The sequence below is a fragment of the Narcine bancroftii genome, chromosome 6 (assembly GCF_036971445.1).
Source record: "Narcine bancroftii isolate sNarBan1 chromosome 6, sNarBan1.hap1, whole genome shotgun sequence".
Lineage (NCBI taxonomy): Eukaryota > Metazoa > Chordata > Chondrichthyes > Torpediniformes > Narcinidae > Narcine > Narcine bancroftii.
In genome coordinates, this window is record NC_091474.1 from 5,155,064 (window position 1) to 5,180,449 (window position 25,386).

Below are 25,386 nucleotides of genomic sequence, written 5' to 3' on the forward strand. Positions count from 1 at the left end.
AGTGCAACAACAAATAATTAAATAACTGGGTAGAAAGGTGTTAAAATAACTCAATAGTGCAGGCCACAGACTCTCTGTCTCCTTAATATATTCCATCTAATGGTTGTTCTGGTTATATATCAGGGGCGTTCCAGATTATTTTGTCATATGATAAGGACAAATGATATGGACAGTATTTGGATTTTTGTTCTTGATAATTTGCATGTAACTGTTGTGACTGATGTTCGAAGAGCTGGGCAGTTTTCTGTGTATGGGAAGTTAACCTGAAGAGGCTGATGCGATTTGTGAGGTGGGATCTTTGTTTATACCAGCAATTGACGAAAATTGCAATAGACGACGATACTGAATTGAAATTTTGATGAAAACAAATTTGAATACTAGTAACATGTTTTCAAGGAAAACCCAAAAATTGCAAAACTTGCTCACTCAACATACCAAAGTAATAACAGTAGAATTCGTAAAATCCAGATTGCTCAGGGATTGGGTTGGTCTGGATTTTCTGGGTTCTCGGGCAGTCCTTTTAAAATTCAAATTTAAGGAGTAATAAAGAGGAGATGAACATTTATCAAAACAAATAGTTTAAAGAAAAATAAAGTCAACATGACAAAAATGTAAACTTTTTTAGTACAAAAAAGCCTGTAATGCTTGAAATTTTAAAAAATTAACTGTATACAGTAAAAGAAAATACAGTCTACAAATTGTTGATTAACAAAACATTTTTATATAAAATACAAAGTAGAAAAAATAAATATTTTTTCATTAATTTCCGCAATTTCGGTTACGTCTGCTGCACTGTTTGTTGCTTGTTGCCGCTGTGCATCTATGGCTCTTACACATGTATACATACGCACACACACAGAAGCCCGCTAAATTTTAAAAGTTTGAGAGTTTTTGAAAAGTCTGGATTCTCAGGTGGTCCATATTTCTGGCATCTGGACTACTATAATGGGAAGGGGGGATAAACTGCAACCGGTAATAACTTTGTAGCCTCCTGCTGGTCATGGAGTTTATTGTCATACACATTGTACAATGTACATATGCCCAAAATTCTTACTTGCTGCAGCCAAGCAGGTGCTTGTGAAGAAAAACTAGAATAGTAAAATAGATCATTAAGAAAAACTGTAATAATAAACTATGTAATTGTATTGCGATTTTCCCTTGCACTGCATAACTATTTTTAGTCAAAGCAACCACCTTGAACTCTAGTTTTAACTTTTGGTGCTACCTGAGGCACGCAATTCAGAAAATTTACCACAATATAGAACCAATTTGTATTTTGATGCAGTATTTGATTAAGGACAGAGGGTAATACTGAAAGCAGCGTGCTTGATGTGGGGTACTTGAGTCTTTCAAGGCCTCTGTTGTCACCCCTTTCTCTCATTCTGTAACCTGCTCTTCTGAAAATGTTGAATTTAATTTTTTTAATTAGAGATGTAGTACGGTAACAGGCCCACGAGCCCGTGCCGCCCAATTACACCCGATTGACCTACAACTCCGCTATGTTTTGAATGGTGGGAGAAAACTGGAGCCTCCGGGGAAAACCCATGCAGACAAGGGGAGAACATTGAAAGTCATGACAAGATGGGTTTCGAGCGCCATTCCATGGTGATGTAACATCATTGCACTGACCATGAGTGCTGCAGAATTCTTGTTTCCAAATGAAACTATTATTGCTTATGGATCTTTCGCTTCTGGTGTTGGCCTGATCACACAGCATCAGTTCTGAATCTCTTGTTGATATCCTGGTTCTTTAATATTCTCAGCTCTTATGATTTCCAGTCCTGTGTCAGTTTTACCACCTCCCCTGTGAGCAGTTATTCTCGTATAGCTTTTAATGTGGGAGATTGAAATAAGCTATACAATTCAAGCATGCCTTCAGAACAAGCAAAGAAATTAAATTCAATAACAGTATGGGAACAAGACTTTTAACAACCATTTGCTAAAACTACATGGGGTTCTATTTTGAAACGTATTCCCTCATCTTCTCTTTGCGCTAGGGATTCATTCATTCAATTTAAAGTTGTCCATCAAGCCCAGTTTTCTGAGATTCAGTTAGCTAAATTTTATCCTAATATTTCCTATAAATGTGATAAATGCATAACTGAGGAAGATACATTGTATCATATGTTTTGGCTATGTCTTTCTCTCTTTAATTTCTGGCAAGGGGTATTTCGTATCTTATCGTTAGTTTGTGGCGGGCCAGGGTGCTCTGCAAGCGAACTGGGTTGCAGCGATGAAAACTGACGCCACAATCTGCCACAGTGATGTCAAAATAGCGGGTGCTGTTGGGAGCTGGGGAGAGGGGGGGGGGGTGGGGGAGAATATCAGCACACACACTGCTCTTAATTAAATAGTCGGTCGAGTTCAACGATGGCTGTTGGTGTAGTCTGCTCACTGCACCACCGCATGACCACAATGGTGACTCCGACGGGCCCAAAAACATTTTGGGACCCTGAAAATGAATGATGCATATCTACAGAATGCGGTTTCCCTGAAGCTGCCTACGTTTTGGTCCTCACACCCAGCGGTGTGGTTCGAGCAGGCCGAGGCCCAGTTTCACATAAGGCAGATCACCTCAAAAACACGAAGTACTACTACAGGTACATGGTTGGCTCGCTGGATCAGGGCACCGCCGACAGGATCATCGATTTCCTACAACAACCCATACTTTGGTCAGGTTCAACGCCATTAAGACACTTCTTATCCATACTTTCGGGCTTTCATCTTCATTTACCTGGTTGATATTCTCATTGCACGCACGCATCTATATCAGCTCTGTCAGCGGCTGTGTGTATGGTCTGACGATCAACCCAGCTAAACGTCAGTTTAGCCTTTCGTCTATGGACTTCCTCGGGGACTGCATTGACCGACACAGAGCAGTGCCACTTCTGTCCAAGATGGAGGCAATCTGCAAGTTCTCCAAGCCTTCCACAGTGAGGGGCTTACAGGAATTCATGGGGATGGTGAATTTCTATCATCGATTCTTACCCGTGGTGGCCAGAACCATGTAGCCCATTTCCAGGCTCCTGTCAGGACAGCCCAAAGGGCTGATGTGGGACGAGAAGTCGATAACAGCTTTCAAAAGGGCTAAAGATGCGCTAGCCAATGCAACCATGCTAGTACATCTTCAAGGCAATGCACCCACAGCCGTTGTGGTCAACACATCTAACACGGCCATCGGGGGCATCCTAGAGTGCTGGTCAACGGAGACTGGAAACCCCTCGCCGCCATCAGCAGGCACTTACAGCCCCCAGAGCTGTACAGTGCATTCACCCGGGAGCTCCTGGCCTTGTACCTTGCCATTCGTCATTTCCAGTATTTCCTGGATGGAAGAGAATTTACCATCTTCATTGATCATAAGCCCCTCATGTTTACCTTCGCCAAGGTTTATGACCTATGGTCAGCTAGACAGCAGACCTCATATATAGGAACTCACTACTATGGTGTGGCACATCGCAGGCAAAAACAATCTGTCTCGCATGTCCATCCATTCAATCCATGTTTTGGCTCCAGGAATCAACTACACACCCCTCACAACAGCTCAGCAGCAAGATGACAAAATACTGGCCTAACACACCACTGTTTTGGACCTAAAGCTAGAGGATATAAAGTTCAACCTTTCTGGTGCCACCCTCTATTCGATGTATCTTCGGACCAGCCCCAACCCATCGTTCCCACTGCCTGAAAATGCCATGTGTTCCACACAATAAATGGTTTGGCACATGCATCCATTTGGGCAAAGAAGCAGGTTGTAGCAGACATGTTCATGTGACATGGTCTACGAAAACAGATCAGCCACTGGGCCAGGACATGTGTGCATTGGCAGGCGACCAAAGTGAAGTGACGTGAAAAAGCCCCTCTACAGTCTTTTCCTCTGATACACAGGTGTTTCTACCACGTTCATATGGACATTGTTGGGCCACTGCCACCTTCAAAGGGGGCCAAATATCTGCTTACTGTGATCAATAGATTCACGAGGTGGCTGGAGGCTGTCCCACTCTCGGACACCTCCACTACGCCCTGTGCAAGGATTTCATCACAAACTGGGTAGCCCGTTTTGGTTTGCTGACCAACATAGCCTCCAACAGAGGAGTGCAGTTCATGTCGTCATTGTGGACGGTGCTAGCCCAGCTCCTCGACACCCAGCTAGATCACACCATGGCATAGCACCCCCAGTCCAAAGGCCTCATTGAAAGATTCCATCAGCATTTAAAAACTGTACTGATGGCATGCCTCAAAGGCCCAAATTGAGTAAACAAATTGCATTGGGTGCTGCTGGGCATACGCACAGTGCCAAAGGAAGATCTGGCCACGTCCTCTGCTGAACTGGTGTATGGGGCTCCCCTTACGGTCCCGGGCGAATTTGTACCAGCAGCTCAAGGGCAATAAGACATGCCCACGGCACTCCTGACAAGGCACCTTGGCTCCTATCCCTACCTCATGACACGGGCCATCGTTTTCCTATGTCCCTAAGACTGTCAGTATGTTTTTGTGAGGAGTGGAATGCACCGTACTCCGCTGCACGCAAACCGGATTGCTGCGATGAGAACTTACACAGAGACATCACAATGGTGAGTGCTGTTGGGAGCCGGCGGGATGTCAGCACGCACATTCTTCTTAATTAAGCAGTTGGTCGAGTTCAATAACGGCTGTTGGTGTAGTCTGTTCACCCCCACACAACCACAAGTTCTTAATATTAATTTGACTCCTAGCCCTTTCATTGATATTTTTGGAGTAAGTGGGTCAATGGATTTAATACTGACTTTTTCCACAATCTCATGTCATGGCATTTGCTTCCCTCATGGCTAAAAGGGTCATTTTGCAGAGATGAAAAGATGCTGTCCCTCTCACTCATTCTCAATGGTTGTCAGATGTAATGGCAGATCTCTCTCTCAAACAAAAGTATTCTACTACTGTAATGGATCTTAACTTTCTTTCTCTTTGGGGTCCTTTTAATTACTTTCAAAATTTGTAGATTAATGATTTGCTTTTTTTAACGACCCCATTGTTATTTTTAGTAAGAGACTCCTTAACTTGGCCAGCAAGCCCCCATAGGGTGGGATTTGATTCTTAGTTTAGGAATATGTCTTTTTCTCTCTTTCCCTTGTTTTCATTAATTAACATGGGTTCATATGTACCTTGTTCATTGTTATTTGGTACTTTTAACTCTATATTAATTTACTTTATTATTATTACCATATGTACCTCTGTATTTTGCATATGTTAAAATCAATAAAATAATTGAAAAAGAAAGATATTCAATAATAGGAATATAAAAATGTGAGGGCAGTGCAGAAAGAGAGCTCTTTGAATGAGAAGTGGGCAATACATCAGGAATGCACGATGATGAGGGATATGGGAGACCATTTTCATTATTGCAAATGACACAACGTGTGGAGGTATGGTGATTTGCAAAAGAGATTGTAATTGACTTCGGAATTAACTGAGCTAATGGAATAGACCAGTAGATGAGAGATGGTGATTCATTTCAGTTTATAATTTAGAAGGAAAAATGAAAAAAGGCCATATAACCAAGTGAGCATATTTCTAAAAGGGGTATAGAAAATAGAATTTGAGGAGTTTGTGTATTGTTCATTGAAAGTGGCAGGGCTGGTTGATAAAGTGGTTTGGTAAACCAGACAGGGTCTTTGGCTTTATTTTAAAAAAATTGTAATACAAGCATCACAGCGTGGTACGGTTACTGCCGAGAAATGGATCGGAGATAAATCCACAGGACCATAAGGGTGGCAGAGAGGATCACTGGAGTCTCCCTTCCCTCCCTCATCAACATGATCTACTGGGGTCGTTTCTGAAGAGGGCATGCAAAATCATGGAGGACCCCTTCCACCCTGCATATGGCATATTTCAGTTGCTCCAGATGGGGAAGAGATGCTGGAGGATCAGAACCAGCGCCACCAGGCTGAGAAACAGCTTCTTTTCATGGGTCGTGAGAATGCTGAATGTCCAAAGGAACTGCTCGCACTGACCCTCTAAGACTCTCACATGTACAAAACAATAATTAGGTATTTGTGAAAGAAAATACTTGTCCTGCATATGTATTGTGTGTCTGCATGTTTTGCACTGAGGACCGGAGAATGCTGTTTCATCGGGTTGTACTTATACAATCAGATAACAATAAACATGACTTAACACATTGAAGATTGTGGATACGTACGGATGTCATGTGAAGTGGCCTTAGAGTTGAGTAGATTGATGACTGAAAGGAAAGGATTTGCAATGTGGGTGGGAAGAGGTAGATTGCTCTTGTGTAGAGCCATTATGGATTTGACAATGCAAAAGGCCTCCTTCCTTTCTGTAACTGCTTTTATTCCATAATACAAAAGTTCTTTTTCCTAGTAGTGGTTAACACAACGCCTTTACAGTACCATCAATCGGGACAGGGTTTGAATCCCACGCTGTCTGTAAGGAGTTTCTACGTTCTCCCTGTGTCAGTGTGGGTTTCCTCCCATCATTCAAAAATGTACCGGGGTTGTAGGTTAATTGGGCAGCATGGACTCGTGCGCTGAAATGGCCCTGTTACTGTGCTTTATTTCTAAATTTAATTTTAAAAATTTCTTAAAACTTTCTGTGAATATGAATACATGATCTAAAAACCCACTTTTTCCCTGATTTCTCATGGTTCTCATGATATTAAAAGGAAATCTGTACAACAACAGTAAGTTCTAAAGTTTTGGCAATAAAACATAGAGTTGATAATCCAAGTATTGATGTACTGAGTTTAGCAGTGCTTTGCTTTTATGGTTTACAGCGGTGTGGCTTAAGTATAATTTTGCATTGGAATACATTCAAGTGTATGTATACATATAAGTGTGCTAAATTGTCTTAGAGTTGAACAGATGTGAAAAGGAACAATTCTGAAATTTGTGACTTTTTATGCTTGTCTCATAACTTCCTTTGTTAACTTCATAGGATATTGAGCAGAATTTGTTTTTATACAGAAATTACTTGATGTGAGTATAATATATTAAATTTGGAATCTTTAATGATGTTAAATCGTGTTTTTCAATTTTTTTGTGTGTTTTAGTTTAGTACCTTGTGGTGAGCAAGATGCCCCAACTACAGATTGATGGGATTAATATCGATTTTCCTCATATTCCCTATAAATGCCAAGAAGATTACATGTCCAAGGTGATAGAATGCCTCCAAAAGGTACAGTGCCTTGCATATTATTGAGCAATATTTTCATTGTTTTCTTTCTGACATTTAAAACAGATGTTCAAGCAAGTCACATTGTGGTTCCTTTATTCAGTGGTTAAATTAGAGCGTTCACAGTCGTTGAGTTGCTTAAAATCATAAATATCATAATTTTTCTCCAAACTGTCTCCTGGCACACTTCACATCTATGTAGGTACTTGTCATTTTGTCCCACTTGTTCTTTTTTTTATGATCTACTATCATGAGTCTAAGGATTAAGTAGGAATCATATTGATTTGGGTGAATATAGGAATCTATAATAATGAGAATTTTAAACAGATTAATAAATCAGAGAATTGAGGTTAATTGTCATCTTGTGCTCCATTTGACTTCCGTGTGATGTTCTTGTTTGTGTTTCTGAAGGGTAAACGAGGACTACCTGTAATTAGTGGCCAATGTAAAACTACCTCTAATTAGTGACATTTTGCTAGTCTGCTCAATCATTCAAAGTACCTTAATCTACAGAAAGACTGATCTCCATCTTGCCACTAATAACAGTGGATTAGCAATTCAGAATCCAGGCCAAAAGTGGAAAGACTTACCTTGAAATTCGCAGGTCCTTTTTTTTAGTAAATAGACACACAGAAGTACATTTATTTGTATTGTGTTCTTGGCATTTCCTATTAAATTTGGAATCCATGGTTCACAGAATTTTGCCATTGTTGCTGACGGTTGGCCAGGAGTAATATTGCACCCACTGATACTGCTGGCATTACATAACAGAATACTAGATATTCGACAGCCAGAAATGAGATTTGTCCAATACAGTGTATTTTCCAATTCTGTTGCTGAGCCATCTTCCAATTGCAAAGCTAGCCTATAAAGGGTTCTCACTCTGTAAACTTTTGTTCTCAAAACTTTGTGTATCTACTTACTAATTAATTGGAGACATTTCTGTGGTGAAATGATGTACTATGGAAGCTAATGTATACATTTTTTTTAATTTTGCAGAAAATAAATGGGATTCTGGAAAGCCCAACAGGAACAGGAAAAACACTTTCTCTTTTGTGTGCTTCCCTGGCTTGGAGGCAGCACTTAAGGGACAGCATTTCTGTCAATAAAATAGCCCAGAAGTTGAATGGTGGTGAACTTTTTGATGGCAGGCCTCTGTCTTCATGGGGCAGTAGTTCTGTAGATGCTGATTTGGGTAAGATCAGTTTTGCCTTGCTTACTTTCCTCCTTGTACCTCCTTGTTGAGGAACCAAGGTGGAATTTATCATGGATATCAAACTGACATTCACTAATATGCATGTTTCAATACCAAGTATCGGAAGAGCTGAAATTGGAATCCTGACTTTTTTTTTCCTTTATATCTCTGCTTATACCTTAATTTTCTTTTAAGAATAGCTTGTCCTGTCAAACATTATTAAAATTCCCTGGCCTTAATGACCTTGTGTAGTAAATATATCGCTTTGTGATAGTGATCAGCATTAGTATTGTTGATGGGATCCTGGGAGGATAACTTGGCAGGCGTTTTATAATTTAGAAATGGTGGTGGAAGACCATTTCAGATCGTCAACTTGTTTGAGGTAATCACCACATTTACCATGTCCTTCCCATGTTTTCCTTCAACCCTCCTTGCCTTTTGTACATCTGTGGAATAAATTGTCCTGGAGACTAGGAATTAATGATTGTCTCATGAAGCTGAATCACTGCAAGCAATTATTAGCCCAGTTACTAGCCCTGAGCCAATGGTTCTTGAATCCCTGTTGCATTCCCTTAAACGGCAATTAAAAGTAATGTAAATAAAGACCATGCTAAAAAAACAAAATCCTTACTCTTGCAAGGTCCAAATCCTAGTGAGGCTGATAGGCTGAGATTGGTCTAGGCCCGTGGGTCAGGATATTTGAATGTGCACTGGACTCGTTGACAACTGGAGCAGAGAGTCAGGTGGGTAGTGCTGACGTGTCTTCAGCTTGACACTGATTTCTCTGGTTCAATATGCACTTGTAGAAATCAGAGTCCAGCTGAACTCCCAAGGAAAATGTTCTAAGAAGTTCTCCAATTAACCATTGGCTTGAATTAAGTATATTTTAACCTACTGATATCATAATAAATCAGAAAAATGCTACAAGTGTACATCACTCGGTAGTTTCAGTTTTATTTTATATTTTCAGTATTTTGCTTTTACTGGTAATAAACTGCCAAAAGCTGGCAACTGGGATAATTGCTTAGAAGCTTTCATATTTCCTGCTTTGATATGTAAACAAACATTATTTTGCATTTTTACATGCCTACGTGTATCATTTTCACTTTTTGATTTCTTAATGTTTTATTTTAAATCTCTCCATTTAGCAAGTTATGGTGATATTCCAAAGATTATTTATGCTTCAAGAACTCACTCACAGCTTACTCAAGTTATTAATGAACTAAAGACCACATCATATAGGTGAGATACTTCTTTCATTTGAGCTCAATCTATCTTTGAAGTTTGTTTTAACTTTGGCATGATCCATTATATATCATTATACTTAAAGTAATAAAATATTGATCGGTAATTTTTTAGCAACATAAAACTTGAGTTGTGAAAATGGTATGTGAAGATTCTTTACATAGTTATCTAATTGGCATCTAAGTCTGGTATTATCCTTGGCACAGGACTGTTACCAATGAGAAGAGATTGTAACTGTGAACATTCCAGAATATTCATCAGTAAATGAAAACTAAATTTCAGTGAAAAAGCAGTGTTTTTTTTTAGAACTGAATATTTTACAGATACTGTTATAAACCAACAACCCTCTTAATTATTTTTGGGACTAAAGGGACTTTGTTAGCAGTAAAACAGGAACAGTAATGTAAAATTCACCAGATAATGATGAATAATTAAACTACTAATAACATAACATTTCTTACTTATCTCTAAACTTAACTCTGTATTTAACCCCACTATGTGCAAATGAAAAATGTGTATGTGTGTGTGAGTATGTAATTAAAGTCCCACTTTGAAAAGTCAATTTTAAAAACTTCAACATCATTTTAGTCTTGTTTGAAGGTCTCAAATACTCAGTTCAGAAATAATTGCAAAGCACTTTTAAAAAATCATACCTTCAGGCCTCTTTACTCACAATTCTGCCCTCTATCCAAAGAGACAGGGTATGTGGCTATTCCACGATGAATTCACAAACCCAGACAAGCGTTAAACAAAGTGGCCATACAAAAATAGATCCAGTAGATTTCTGTCCTCTTTTCCAAAAAGACAGCAAAGTGGTCTTCTTTATTTCAAAAGCCACTGATTCTGTGTTCTCCCTTTTTGAGGAGTAACACACACAACAGTACCTATTCTGGTTACTGTAACTCAACCCTATCTTTCACAATGTTTCAACCCATGTGTCACAGTTTTTTGACTTTTGTACTCTCCAATCTGAACTGATCCAGAAATGTCTGAATTCGATACTATATACCCATGTGACAGTTATTGGAATTTTAAACAGTTGTCAACCCCAGTTTCTTGTAAACCATGTGATCATCATTACCTCTCTTTTGTAGATGATATAACTCTGAAAGATTATCTCACTTCTGTTTCAAAGGCTTAAGTATATCACGCACATGGCTCTGAGTTTAATTTCTCTTGTTCAAAAGGCCTTAAATGGTTTAGTTTAAAAACAGATGGCTTCCTTAAGCAGTTCTTATGAGTACTTGGATTTTTAATAAAGCAAATATTCCATTGTCCTTGAATAATTAAGAGGCATTTCAACCCATTAGCTTTGTCTTTCTAAGACATGTTGACTCCGAAAATGAATCATCTTCTTGAAAACAATGGTTCTCTGTAAATGTGCTGTGACCTGTGTGTGACCCTGTACCAGCCCACAACTAACTTGCTAAGAATACATGTACAATATTTTAACTTTATAATTTACTAAGGCATTTTTATATATGAGAAATCTAGTTTAACATTAAATTAAAGGTTAATGCAAATCCATTACAATACTATGCTCTGAACTGATGGGGTTGATATTGTATTCAAATAATTAGTACTTATTTTTGGTTATAGCAGACCACAGTATATTCAACAATTCTTGAGAGTATTTTTAAAAGCCTAGATTAGTAATATTAAGCATACTCAACCAGTAAGTTATCTTTTGTATTGTGGTTGACGCAGTAAGTCGTCAAACAATTTATTGACATGGATCCATTCAGTACATATCAGCAGCTTTAACTTCCTACTGTAATGTATAACCCTACATCTTCATTTCCCATCCAATTTCTTTTGGAAATCATCGATAATTTCCACTTCAATCATCCTGATAAGCAGAGAGTTCTGAATCATTACCTATTGCTGCATTTTTTTAAAAACTGTTTGTATTTCTTCTATTTCTCTTATCGTATCAGACTACCCCCCCCCCCCCCCCATTGTTGTCTAACTTAGGTAAATTTCTCATTATCTTCTACAAATTATCCCTCAACCTCCTTTGTTCCAAGTGGAGCATTTCTAGTTCTTACATCTTTTATCCCTGGTGTCTTTCTGTTAAAACTCCTCTGCACGCTCCACCTCTTGCTGTGCTTAATCCAAGATTTTATCCACTCTTATGTTCACCTTCCAGATTCAAGAGCCACAATTTTGTTAGAACTTCACAAAAGGCTGATTCTGTCACTTATTCATATGGACAACATCATTGCACTCTTGTTACATCAAGTAAACATCCAATAAAATTGGTCAAACACATTTGAACTTTTAGAGATCAAATTGCCACTCCATCCTTAACCCAGTCCTCTCCAACTGAGTGATTTTTTTTCTAATTACTGTATTGTATCAGAATCCTCTGCAAAGAATACTAAGTCTACTAGCTTTGCCTTACACTTCAAAGTACATACAGTATTACCTTCATATTCCTCTATAGGTTTTACCCTACCTTTTATCATCTACTTACTATTTACATGTTGGATGCCATTTCGTTTACATGTTCTTTCTTTGTCAGTTTCAGTGTCCTCTCTACATCTCAACAACTTACTGTGTTTAGCCTGGTTCTCACTTACGCAGCTACCCTGCTATGCAGTATACACCTTCATTTATTTTTTCATCTTGCGTTATCCTGTATTTCGCCCTTCAACAAAAGAACAATTCCTTAATAGTTCCATCTTTTATGGGAATGTATTGAGGCTGCTCAAAGACCAAACTTTGTTCTGTTACTCTGTGAATTGATATTACCTGAACTCGGTCCCTTTTCATCCCATCAAAATTAGCCTTTTTGCAATTTAGGATTTTTTTCCTTGCCATTTTCTGTTAAAAATCTAAACCTTGTGATGATGAGTCAATTCTTATTCAGAAATTCTCCAACATGCACCTGATCTCAACAACACAGCCAGATCTAGCAGTTAAAGCTTACTTGTTGGGCCTGGACATAACTTGTAAAAGAAGTCTCCAGGATATATTTGAGAAATCCTTTTCTTGATCTTTAATATTATCTCAGTGGAAATTTAAGGAATGTTATCACATGAAAGTTCGTAATATTTCAGACATTTACTGACAGGTTTGCTTCTCTCTCTTCCTCTCCCATTTGGTAACCTACATAATTCCCCAGCAGCGCAATCGTACCTTTTTTTCTTCACTTTACCAAATGAATTGATCCTTATTTCCTTCACTCAGGACATCCTCTCTTTCCAAAGTTGTAATTTCTTCACTAATTGGCACCATCACTCCACCTGCCTTTTTTCCCTCTCTGTACTATTTATTTAATATTCTGCATCTGTAAATATTAAGCACACAATCCTTCACATTTTTAAGCTACATTTTTGTTCCTGCCACGGTAACATTGTTCACTGCGATCTGGCATTATGGAAACAGTTTATTTTAACCTGTGTTAGCTAACTTTGCAGATCTACAGATTATGTTCAATATGCTTTTATTTTGAATTAAAGATAATGAACATTTCAGATAACATTGTGAAAAAGTACTGATTCGGTAGAATTAACTAAATCTCACAACTCTTTTTATTGCTTGTTTCATTTATTTAGACCAAAGGTGTGTGTACTTGGATCAAGAGAACAGCTCTGTATCCATCCTGAAATAGTAAAACTGGAAAGCAATCATGCAAAGGTAAAAAAAAAAGTTGTTTTCCTTGTATCATGTTTCTTAATATACATACATGTATATTCACCATACATCCTTGTTTTTTCTTCTTTTGCAAATTGTGAGGAGAGCCCAAATGTTTTGTGATATTAGATTATAACATGAATTAGAGAAGCTGGAGTAATAAAGCAAGAAAGTTGGAATAAATTAGTTGGCTAAGATGCTAAACCAACTTCATCTAGTAGGATTTTGAGCTTTATCAAGTCACGTAATAATATACTAAGGAAGGGGATCTGATGTCATCAAATTTAGGTCTTGTTCCCATGCACTTTTAATTTTAAGTAACAAGGCCTGTTTTAAATGTTGTAGCTTCTCATAAATGATAGATATTACAAAAGGGCCGAAAACTTTAAAAAAAAAACTCATCAACAAAATTTGCTTCAGACACTTGAGGGAAATCAGAAATTTGAGACTGAAGAAAATGAGTGACTTGCAAATATCTGAAAAAGTTAAATTTAGCTCAAAAAGCTGAATAAATGATGCAAAGGAGTCATCAATGAAAAGATCTTTAAAACATTGAATATCTGCTCTGCACTATTGCTGAAAAACAATAGCGTACAAAGTTGAAAAAGGTGATTAGATATATAATAGGGCTTAGAGAGAAAAAATATGAAATGTAAAATGTTTTCTAATCTGCCCAAATTCTCACAGATGCTTAACAATGGGATTATCTATCAATTTAATTGAAAGAAATGGAAGTGAAGAACCAATAAGCGCTAGAGTGAATGGCTCTACTGGTATTTAAAAAATATTTTTATTGATATTTTTCACAATAATAAAAAAAAATACAATTATGAAGTGTGCTACAAGACCAGATTAAAAATTATAGAAGTCATCATAAGTACAAGTTCCAAAGCACAATCGTGATAATAAAATAGAACATAACAAAAGAAAAAAAAATTAAATTTCAAAACCTCTTCTCCCTAAACAAGTTTGAAGATTAATGTTCATAAATCCAAGCGGTATAATCCTAGAGAGGGCAACACAATGCCAAGATTCCAGATTAACACTAAATCCTAAAGTTATGGTAGTAGTCCATAAACGTGTGCAAATCATTTGGAATTTAATATTTGAATCATTGATTGCATATCTAATTTTACATTTGTCACATCAAGGATTTGTGTCTGAATAAAAATTAGACAATTTAACTTTAGACATATGTCCTCCAACTTTAGACATATGTCCTCCATTGAATTGCAGCAGACAATGTCGTACATAAAGGGATGTAGTGTTAATCAGTTTAAAAATAGAGTTCCAAACCTCATTGGATAGTGATAGGTTCAAATCCTGCTCCCAGGCAAGCTTTGATTTTAATTAATGGGGCTTGTCTTAGATCAGCCAAATTATCATAAATTATCCAGGATTTTAAAACAAAAATGCAAGTGCTGGAGAAACTCAGCAAGTCAAACAGTGCCTTTATATAGCAAATGTGAAGATACATCATCGATGTTTCGGTCTGGAGCCCTTCATCAAGGTGTGGGGGAGCATGAGAGATGACTGAACCTTTTAAAACGGTTTGTTGAGCCTGGGTGCAGTGCTAATTTTTTAGGTGCCAGAGCTCACAAAAAATGGTGACAAGGAGGTGCTGGAGCTGCCCCATGAGATTCCAGAGCTGCTCTTGAGGTGCTGGAGTAGCACACTGCTAAGCTCCAGCAGTATTGCACCCCCAGTTGAATCACCAATTTAGTGGTTTGCCAGTGTAAATGGGCCTCATAAATGATCTGATTGTCACCTTAACTTCACATTCCTGCTTGCTTCTAAAAGTGAAAAGTGCTTTCACATTGCGATCCCAGTAAACTGGCATGTCAAAGGATCAGAGGGTTCACACTGAACCAAAAAAATCCAGTTCAGTGTGACATTTACAATGGTGCTGATGTGAAACTAATCAGCTCTGATACTACCTACCTTGGCGGGTAAATACCGGGTTGAAAATGACTCCACCCCCCACCCCCCAATTCCATGTTGGTCATGTTCACATAGGTAAGTGAAACGGTAAAATGGTGATTAAATACCAGCTTTCAGGGGCAGTATGTCATAAATGGTAAACTATTTTTAAACTGTGACCCTTAATTCTAAATTCTATCACGAGAACAACCATCATCCTCTTCTCATTCACCCCATCTGTCCAACCATTCCTCATGTCTGGTGAAAATGCATGATGCCCATATTTATTTTGGGCATCATGCCCAAAATTCTTTTGGTCAAAAAAATCTCATCTTATTCAAACTGAGTTAATCCAAATAATAAATGGAGCATTGCATTTAGTAAATGGGGGGGGGGGGAAAAAAACATCTTGCAATCTTTTTAGGGCCACCGGTCTCTCAGATATGGACATTGTCATGCTTTTACTTTCAACAGTATCATGTGGTCGATGAGGAAGTTTTTCCCCCATGAACGGACCAGTGAAATCAGTGTGAATATCCTGTGCTATGGTTGTGATAGCCATTTCTATGCTTTCGCTTCGACTCGAGGAGCATTGGTTCCCCCCAGTATATGTGAGTGGCGACATCATCATGCCCAATATAATGACGTCATACGCATGCAGGCGTATATACGTTACACTTTCCCCCCCGCCCCCCACACCAAAAAAAAATGCTTTGTGAAAATAACATACGGGCAGCACTTTTACTAAACTACAATAACTAAGTGGTGCCCCTGGACTAATGGTGAGGATTATGGATAAACTATAAAGTAAGCATGTAATATTAAACAGCCAACTCACTGTACATAGTCCTTCATTCGCTCAGGAGGACATTTTTTTTAAACTCTTTGATCGTCTCAGAGAGGTAGAACCCGTACTTTGCGACTTCTCCGGACTCTCTGCTTTTGGGGGTGGTAGTTCAGTTGGTGGTGAGGACTGTGAAGTTTGTCTCTGGTTCCCCGCAATAATCAACCTACCTCAATTGATATTTCATGGCGTCTTGTATAATAAGGTTTTAGTTCTTCCTTGGGCCACCCATTTGATGTGAAATAGAGGTCCCTTGATAGTCTAGTTTCTTTTTTCTATTTCTCTACTGATTGTTTCGTTGTAATAGATAAATGGTGAAGTTGTTCTTGATTGATAGTTCTAGCCTCTGCCATCCATTTAATTATCTCCTCTTTCTGTTTCGATTCCGGAAGGGGCAGGTGAGATATATATCAGCGTAGTTACTTTGCTGGTTTTTGTTTTAAATTGTTGTCATATGTGATGAGCAACATGGTCCATCTTTGAATTGTTGTTGCCACTAACACTGGTATCCTTTATTGGAGCCTAGAATCAAATTTAGTGATTTGTTGTTCATTACTAAGATAAACTTCCTACCATGCAAGTATTGGTGGAATCATTTGCCACCAAACACTATGGCAAATCCTTCTTTTGTGTATAATTCCGTTCACAAGTCATCAGAGACCGGGAGGCATAAGCCACTGGTTGTTCCCCTTTTTCAGTTACTTATGACAGCACCACTCCTAATCCTACTGGTGACGTGTCTACCACCAGAGTAACTTCTTTGGGTCATAGTGGACGAGAACATTGTCGATTGATGTTAGTATTTCAAGCGGTCCACTACATTGACTAGTCTCATCATTCCAATACCATTTCTGGTCTTTCTTTGAACAGTTGGTTTCGTGGGCTGCACAGCATTGACATATTTTGAACGTGCTTCCGATAATGGTTAACCATGCCCAGGAATGATTGCAGTTCAGCTTGATTTGTTGGGTAAGGTGCTCTGCGGAGAGTGCCAGCAGTGTCCATTTGTACTTCTTCCTTCTTGATTGTAAAGCCTAGATATGTGTCGGAAGGTACCATAAATACACATTTGTCTTGGGGCAGACGGACATTTGCTTCTTGCAAACGGGTTAGGACCTTTTCTAGATTGGATAGGTGCTTCGAGTTGTCTCGATCGGTAATTATAATGTCATCAAGGTAGCAACCTGCATTAAGTCCATGTAATAATTTGGCCATGACCACTTGAAATATAGCCGGGGCTGCTGATATTCCATATGGCGTTCTCGTATAGGTGAATAACCCCAAATGACTATTGATTGCCACATATTTCTTTGAGTCGTCATCCGATTCTTCTTGTTGTGATGTCTAACTTGGTGAATTTCATTCCTCCGTCCAAGGCTTGGAATAGTTCTTCTGCTTTGGGTATAGGATGTTGTGGTATCTGCAAAGCTTGGTTAATGGTGACTTTGTAATCAATCACTGCATATTTGAATTTCCCCGTTGGATTTTCGCACTGGTACGATGGGAGCTTCCCAATCGTTGTATTAGATTTTTTCCAAATTCTTTCAACTTCCAATCTGTTAAGTTCTGCTTCAGTCTTTTATTTTATGGAAAAAGGTACTGTTCTGGGTTTTAAAAAAAACTTAGGCACAATGCCTGGTTTCAAGTGTAATTTCACCTGAACTCCTTGGATTTTTCCCAGGCCTTTTTTGAAAACCTCCTGGTACTTCTTGAGAACTTGTTCCAGTTTTGACTTGTCTTTTTTCTTGTCAGCACAAGTTCATTATGGATCCAATGACCATCCAATCTAGTTGAATGTAGGATAGCCAAACAATGTTGGCCCTTTGATGTCAGTGACATAGAGGGATAGTCATTTCAGTGTTTGTTCCTTATATTTCATGCTTACGTTGCATTTTCCAAACACCTTGACTTTCTCCCTGTGACTGTTTTTAATACCATGTTGGCTTCTTTAATAACAAGGTGAGGTAGAAGTGGTTGTTTTAAATGTAATGACATCAGCGAAACTGCTGTTCCTGTGTCTAGCTCCATTCAAAGAGGCTCATTGACATAAAATTCTCATTTTCTATCATTAAATCTCCGAATATACGTGATTTTCCCCGTCGTCTTCTGAGTCATTTGTTTCAGTACTGGGGCTTCTCTTCTGTCCTTTCTTTTAATCTTTTTTAACCTTGGTTTCTCAGGTACTTGGCTTTGATGTGCCCTTCTTTGTCACATAGATGACACTTAGACCTTCTGAAATAGTTATTAGGCTTAACCATAACCATATAACCATTTATGGAGCAGAAACAGGCCATGTTGGCCTTTCGAGTCCGCACCGGTTCCCTGATTTTGTGCGCCCTCTTCAGGCAATGATTTTAACAATTGCATCCAAATTTGTAGAGTCCAGTTTGCAGAGATTACCTTAGGTCACACTGAATAAATCTTATTTTAATACGATTTATATCTATATCGATATCTATATATAAAGACCATACACACTTTGGAAGCCTATTTTAAACTCAGAGCTACACTTCTGGAAACGTCTCAGAAATTCAGATATGGTTGCTTTTTCCGCAGCGGAAGTAGTTTTGGCGGGAAATTTGCCCACCACCAGCGAATTGCCTTGGCAGATGCCCATGTTATTATCAGCCATTTCAAAACCCAAGTCCGTCGCATATGCAGAATTAAGAGTTACGCCTTTTTGACTTAGTAATTTTTGTCTGGCACTCGCAGTTAGCTAAGCCCATTATTAATCAGTCTCTTAATTGCATCATTTAAGAATTTTAAGAATTGACCAAATTCCAGTGACATGACAGTTTACGTATTTCTGCCAAATATTCGCTTACAGATTTCTGTAATAAAATTTTTGCCTTTCTGTTACAACAGATGGTCTGCGCTTAGATGTTCCCCTATTATAGCACATAACTCTGTGTAAGTTTTAGATCCAGGTGTATCAGGAGCTATAAGATTTTTTTAACTTGTAGGTTCCACTGTGAGAATGAACTTGCATATCCCTTTTAAGTCTTCTCTCCAACATCTGGGGCATTGAGGGGGTATGTTTCAGTCCTCGTTGTTAATCTATCACGTAATTGATGTTCAGAAAGCAGTGCATGTGGAGATATGACGCTTCATTCATTGTTTAATATAGAACTAAAAAATGGTTCCCTAGTACACAGTATATGTGAGTGACAACGTCATCGTGCTCAGGCATTTATACATAACAAGTAGGATTTATCTTTGGCAAAAAAAATCAGAATATCTCGTGTAAGACATTGTTGAGGATCTAAAGGGGAATCAGATTCATTGTTTCTTTCACTTGGCCTGACATTTATTGTCTGATTTCAGAAATAGTCCACAAGTGCTCATTTGGTGGAAACCAGTTTTCAACCAGAAATGGGTTTCAGGTGTCCCAGTGTGGAGCCCAGCAGTTTCATGTAGCTAATTGGTGCTCTCTTTACATGTTCTGCTTAACTATGATGTACTGGAATGCACAATACAGATCCCTGTGGTGATTCAGTGGCTATTTGATGTACGGAAGATCAGTAGTTTGTATTTACTCCATTTTAATTCATTGATTTTTACCCACTCCAACCGTTAATAAGTACTTCATGGGTTAAAAAACTGGAAGCTTGGTGGAATTGTTTAATATTTTTGTTAATGGTGGATTCACATAGCTCAAAATAAACTGCTCAGGGTTTTTAAGTCTATTAACTTGAGTCTTTTTCATTCTCAGATCCACATGTGTCGAGCAAAAACATCCACACGCAGTTGTCATTTCTATAACAATATTGAGGGTAAGAAGTGAATTTTTGTGAGTTAGTTGTACATTCCCCATCACACCCACTTTATTCCTCCACTACCTGTCCAGTTTGAAGTAGTTCCCTAACAGCTATTCAACTTTGACTCGAGCTTCATTTCCTGTGTTACTGGATTGGTTTTCTCAAATTCCAAGAATCATGTTGACTGCATTGAACAGATAAAGGCCATGGAAAAGAGAGAGAAAGACAAATACTCCATAAAATAAATGATAATCACTTACAACTACTTGAAATGCAATAGCTATTAAATTACAGGTGTGATCATGTGAGATCACAGGACAGAGTGGGCAGAATCAACAAGGCACGGTTAGGGTTAGCTAAGATGAAGAGCACGAGGCCAGTAGAAATCTGGAAATGCTTTAAAATATTGGGTCCATCACTGAAATATTCTATACCCTCTGCTAACGATGATGTCCATAAATTTACACATGACACTAAGATGGTGGCAGTTCAAGCTCTGAGGAACATTCCAGAGGTTTCAGAATAACTTGGACAGTTCAGGAGAGTGGAGAAATATGTGGCATAATATAGATCAATATGGGGTTGTCCACTTTCATGGTCCTAGTAGGAAGGTGGACAAGTCCCTCTTTTTACAGCAGTGGTGTCTATGGGTGTATGTGTGTGACCTCATCATTATTGAACAGTGAGAAATTAGGAAATGAGTTGTAATGACATCTCATTCAAGCTTCAAGTGCAGGTACAGCAGGCAGTTAAGAAAGCAAATGACATGTTGGACTTCATTGCAAGAGGTTTTGAACATACAGTGCCCTCCATAATGTTTGGGTCAGACACTTTTTTCCGCTGTTTGCCCCTGTGCTCTACAGGTTTAAATTTATAATCAGGCAATTCACGAGTCTAAATCGAACATTCCAGAGTTGATTCATTTTATACATAGTCCCCTCATTCCAGGGCCCATAATATTTGGGACATTTGGCTTCATAGGTGTTTGGAGTACTTGGGTATGTCCATTGGTGCAGGTATAAGAGAGCTAGGCTGCTTCTAAGCTTTTAATCACCTTTGGAGTTTGTAATTGCCATTTTTCAACATGAGGACCAGAGTGGCGCCAATGAAAGTCAAAGAACCTTTGAGGCTGAAAAACAAGAATAAAACAGTCAGAGAATTTGCTCAAACCTCAATGATGTTCCAAACAGTTGATTTTAAGAAGAGAGCGTACTGGTGAGCTCCGTAATCACAAAGGGACTTGTGGGTTAAGGAAGACTCCACTACTGATGACAGAAGAATTCTCATCATCATAAATCCCCAAATGTCTGTTTGACAGATCAGAAACACTCTTCAGGAAGCTGGTGTAGATGTGTCTGTGACAACTGTCCGCAGAAGACTTCATGAACAGAAATACAGAGGCTGCACTGCAAGATGCAAACCCCTTTGGCTTGACTTTGCGGACGAAGATTTATGGAGGGGGTAAAAAGTCCACGTCAGCTGCAGGCTCGTTTGTGGCTGGCCAGTCCGATGCGGGACAGGCAGACACGATTGCAGCGGTTGCAAGGGAAAATTGGTTGGTTGGGGTTGGGTGTTGGGTTTTTCCTCCTTTGCCTTTTGTCAGTGAGGTGGGCTCTGCGGTCTTCTTCAAAGGAGGCTGCTGCCCGCCAAACTGTGAGGCGCCAAGATGCACGGTTTGAGGCGTTATCAGCCCACTGGCGGTGGTCAATGTGGCAGGCACCAAGAGATTTCTTTAGGCAGTCCTTGTACCTTTTCTTTGGTGCACCTCTGTCACGGTGGCCAGTGGAGAGCTCGCCATATAATACGATCTTGGGAAGGCGATGGTCCTCCATTCTGGAGACGTGACCCATCCAGCGCAGCTGGATCTTCAGCAGCGTGGACTCGATGCTGTCGACCTCTGCCATCTCGAGTACCTCGACGTTAGGGGTGTGAGCGCTCCAATGGATGTTGAGGATGGAGCGGAGACAACGCTGGTGGAAGCGTTCTAGGAGCCGTAGGTGGTGCCGGTAGAGGACCCATGATTCGGAGCCGAACAGGAGTGTGGGTATGACAACGGCTCTGTATACGCTTATCTTTGTGAGGTTTTTCAGTTGGTTGTTTTTCCAGACTCTTTTGTGTAGTCTTCCAAAGGCGCTATTTGCCTTGGCGAGTCTGTTGTCTATCTCATTGTCGATCCTTGCATCTGATGAAATGGTGCAGCCGAGGTAGGTAAACTGGTTGACCGTTTTGAGTTTTGTGTGCCCGATGGAGATGTGGGGGGGCTGGTAGTCATGGTGGGGAGCTGGCTGATGGAGGACCTCAGTTTTCTTCAGGCTGACTTCCAGGCCAAACATTTTGGCAGTTTCCGCAAAGCAGGACGTCAAGCGCTGAAGAGCTGGCTCTGAATGGGCAACTAAAGCGGCATCATCTGCAAAGAGTAGTTCACGGACAAGTTTCTCTTGTGTCTTGGTGTGAGCTTGCAGGCGCCTCAGATTGAAGAGACTGCCATCCGTGCGGTACCGGATGTAAACAGCGTCTTCATTGTTGGGGTCTTTCATGGCTTGGTTCAGCATCATGCTGAAGAAGATTGAAAAGAGGGTTGGTGCGAGAACACAGCCTTGCTTCACGCCATTGTTAATGGAGAAGGGTTCAGAGAGCTCATTGCTGTATCTGACCCGACCTTGTTGGTTTTCGTGCAGTTGGATAATCATGTTGAGGAACTTTGGGGGACATCCGATGCGCTCTAGTATTTGCCAAAGCCCTTTCCTGCTCACGGTGTCGAAGGCTTTGGTGAGGTCAACAAAGGTGATGTAGAGTCCTTTGTTTTGTTCTCTGCACTTTTCTTGGAGCTGTCTGAGGGCAAAGACCATGTCAGTGGTTCCTCTGTTTGCGCGAAAGCCGCACTGTGATTCTGGGAGAATATTCTCGGCGACACTAGGTATTATTCTATTTAGTAGAATCCTAGCGAAGATTTTGCCTGCAATGGAGAGCAACGTGATTCCCCTGTAGTTTGAGCAGTCTGATTTCTCGCCTTTGTTTTTGTACAGGGTGATGATGGTGGCATCACGAAGATCCTGAGGCAGTTTACCTTGGTCCCAACAAAGCTTGAAAAACTCATGCAGTTTGGCATGCAGAGTTTTGCCGCCAGCCTTCCAGACTTCTGGGGGGATTCCATCCATACCTGCTGCTTTGCCACTTTTCAGTTGTTCGATTGCCTTATATGTCTCATCCAGGGTGGGAACCTCATCCAGCTCTAGCCTTAGGGGCTGTTGAGGGAGCTGGAGCAGGGCGGAATCTTGGACTGAGCGGTTGGTACTGAAAAGAGATTGGAAGTGTTCTGACCATCGGTTGAGGATGGAGATCTTGTCGCTGAGGAGGACTTTGCCGTCAGAGCTGCGCAGCGGGCTTTGGACTTGGGGTGAGGGGCCGTACACAGCCTTTAGAGCCTCGTAGAAACCCCTGAAGTCGCCAATGTCCGCGCTGAGCTGTGTTCGTTTGGCGAGGCTAGTCCACCACTCATTTTGGATCTCCCGGAGTTTGCGCTGAAGATGGCTGCATGCGCGACGGAAGGCTTGTTTTTTCTCTGGACAGGACGGCTTTGTAAGGTGAGCCTGGTGGGCAGCTCGCTTCTTTGCCAGCAGCTCCTGGATTTCCTGGCTGTTTTCGTCAAACCAGTCCTTGTTTTTCCTGGAGGAGAAGCCCAGTACCTCTTCAGTGGATTGCAGTATGGTAGTCTTCAACTGATCCCAGAGGGTTTCAGGGGACGGGTCCGTGAGGCGGGTTGCAACGTCGAGCTTTGCTTTGAGGTTTGCCTGGAAGTTTCCTCTCGCTTCGTCTGACTGCAGTTTTCCAACATTGAACCTCTTTCTGGGGGCTTTACTGTTCCTGGGCTTTGGCTTGAAGTGAAGGTTGAGCTTGCAGCGAACCAGCCGGTGGTCAGTGTGGCATTCCGCGCTAGGCATGACCCTGGTGTGGAGCACATCTTGTTTGTCACTTTCTCGCACCAGGATGTAGTCCAGGAGGTGCCAGTGTTTGGATCGGGGATGCATCCAGGTGGTCTTAAGGCTGTCCCTCTGCTGAAAAAGGGTGTTTGTAATGACAAGCCGCTGTTCTGCGCAGAGCTCCAACAGGAGGCGCCCATTGTCGTTGCACTTGCCGACGCCATGCTTGCCCAGGATTCCTGGCCAGGTTTCTGAGTCTTTGCCGACACGAGCGTTGAAGTCGCCCAGGATGACAACCTTGTCGGCTGTAGGGGTACGTTGGATGAGGTTGCGCAGGTCAGTGTAGAACTTGTTCTTTTCTGCTGGTTCCGCCTGGAGGGTTGGAGCATAGACACTGATGAGGGTGATGTGACGCTTGTTTTGAAGTGGGAGTCGCATGGACATGATTCGGTCCGAGAGGCCTGTCGGAAGGTTTTCGAGTTTGGAGGCAATGAAGCTCTTGACCATGAAGCCTACACCAGATAGGCGTCGTTCATCCGAAGGCTTGCCAGACCAGTAGAGTGTGTAGCCCGCGCCGCGTTCTTGGAGGCTGCCTACATCTGCCAGGCGGACTTCACTGAGAGCGGCTATGTCGATGTCAAGTCTGAGGAGTTCATGTGCAATGAGGGCAGACCGACGTTCAGGTCGGTGGCTGTCAGTCTTGTCTAGCATGGTTCTGATGTTCCAGCATGCTAGCTTGAGTTTGTGAGCATCTTTTGAGGGGGAGGACGTGGAGGGGGAAGACGTTGAGGGGGAGGACGTGGACCTGTCCTCGGGCCTGCGCAAAGGAGCTTTTAGGTGGAGTGCAGTGCGCGCAGTACTGGCCCCACCCTTTACACCCATGGTTCGTGTGCCGTGGCCAAGCAAGCTGGGACGTGGCAGCGAGGTCCTTGGGTCGTAGGTTTTATATCGGAGTGGCCTTCTCCTATGCAGGTTTCTTACCCGGGCTGGAGGGGTCTGCCTCCCCTCCTAGGTCGGTCCATACTGCCCGGGCCGGGGCCGAGGCCGCCGCAGTTCACCCTGTGCCTGGACTGGGGCCACCGCCTCCCACTCCCTGCCCGGACCGGGCAAACCACTAGTTCGCCAAATTACAGTTTGCCAAGAAGTATTGAGAAGAGCCTGCAAAATTCTGGAAAAAGGTCTTGTGGACAGATGAGATCAAGATTAACCTGTATTAGAATGATGGCAAAAGCAAAGTGTGGAGGAGTAAGGGAACTGCCCAAGATCCAAAGCATCCCACCTCATCTGTGAAACGTGGTGGGAGTGTTATGGCCTGGGCATGTACGGCTGCCACTGGTACTGGCAGACTTATCTTCATTGATGATCTAATTGCTGATGGCAGTAGCAAAATGAATTCTGAGGTGTACAGAAACATCTTAACTGCTCAAGTTCAAGTAAATGCTTCCAAACTCATTGGACAGTGCTTCATCCTACAGGCAAGACAATGATCCCAAACATACTGCTAAAGCAACAAAGGAATTTTTCAAAGCTAAAAACTGTAAAATTCTTGTCTGGTCAGGTCAGTCACCTGATCAAAATCCAATAGTGCATGTCTTCCATATGCTGAAGAGAAAACTTCAGGGGACGAGCCCCTGAAACAAGCAACTGCTGAAGGTGGCTGAAGTGGAGGCCTGGCAGAGCATCACCAGAGAAGATACT

The 25,386-nt window shown here is 40.9% G+C and overlaps 1 protein-coding gene across 4 annotated transcripts in view; it reads left to right on the forward strand.

Annotated features, from left to right (window-relative positions):
* Nucleotides 1-25,386, forward strand: part of rtel1 (regulator of telomere elongation helicase 1) — a 94,416-nt gene that overhangs the window by 1,691 nt on the left and 67,339 nt on the right. For 3 of the 4 annotated variants that reach the window (XM_069883711.1, XM_069883708.1, XM_069883707.1), the window contains exons 2-6: nucleotides 7,046-7,170; nucleotides 8,167-8,362; nucleotides 9,511-9,604; nucleotides 13,168-13,249; nucleotides 19,723-19,783. In XM_069883711.1, coding sequence (XP_069739812.1) covers nucleotides 7,069-7,170; nucleotides 8,167-8,362; nucleotides 9,511-9,604; nucleotides 13,168-13,249; nucleotides 19,723-19,783 — 535 coding nt within the window. In that variant the 5' untranslated portion in view covers nucleotides 7,046-7,068. Of the gene's footprint in view, nucleotides 1-7,045; nucleotides 7,171-8,166; nucleotides 8,363-9,510; nucleotides 9,605-13,167; nucleotides 13,250-19,722; nucleotides 19,784-25,386 lie in introns of those variants that run through there. The other variant, XM_069883710.1, reaches the window with a different exon arrangement.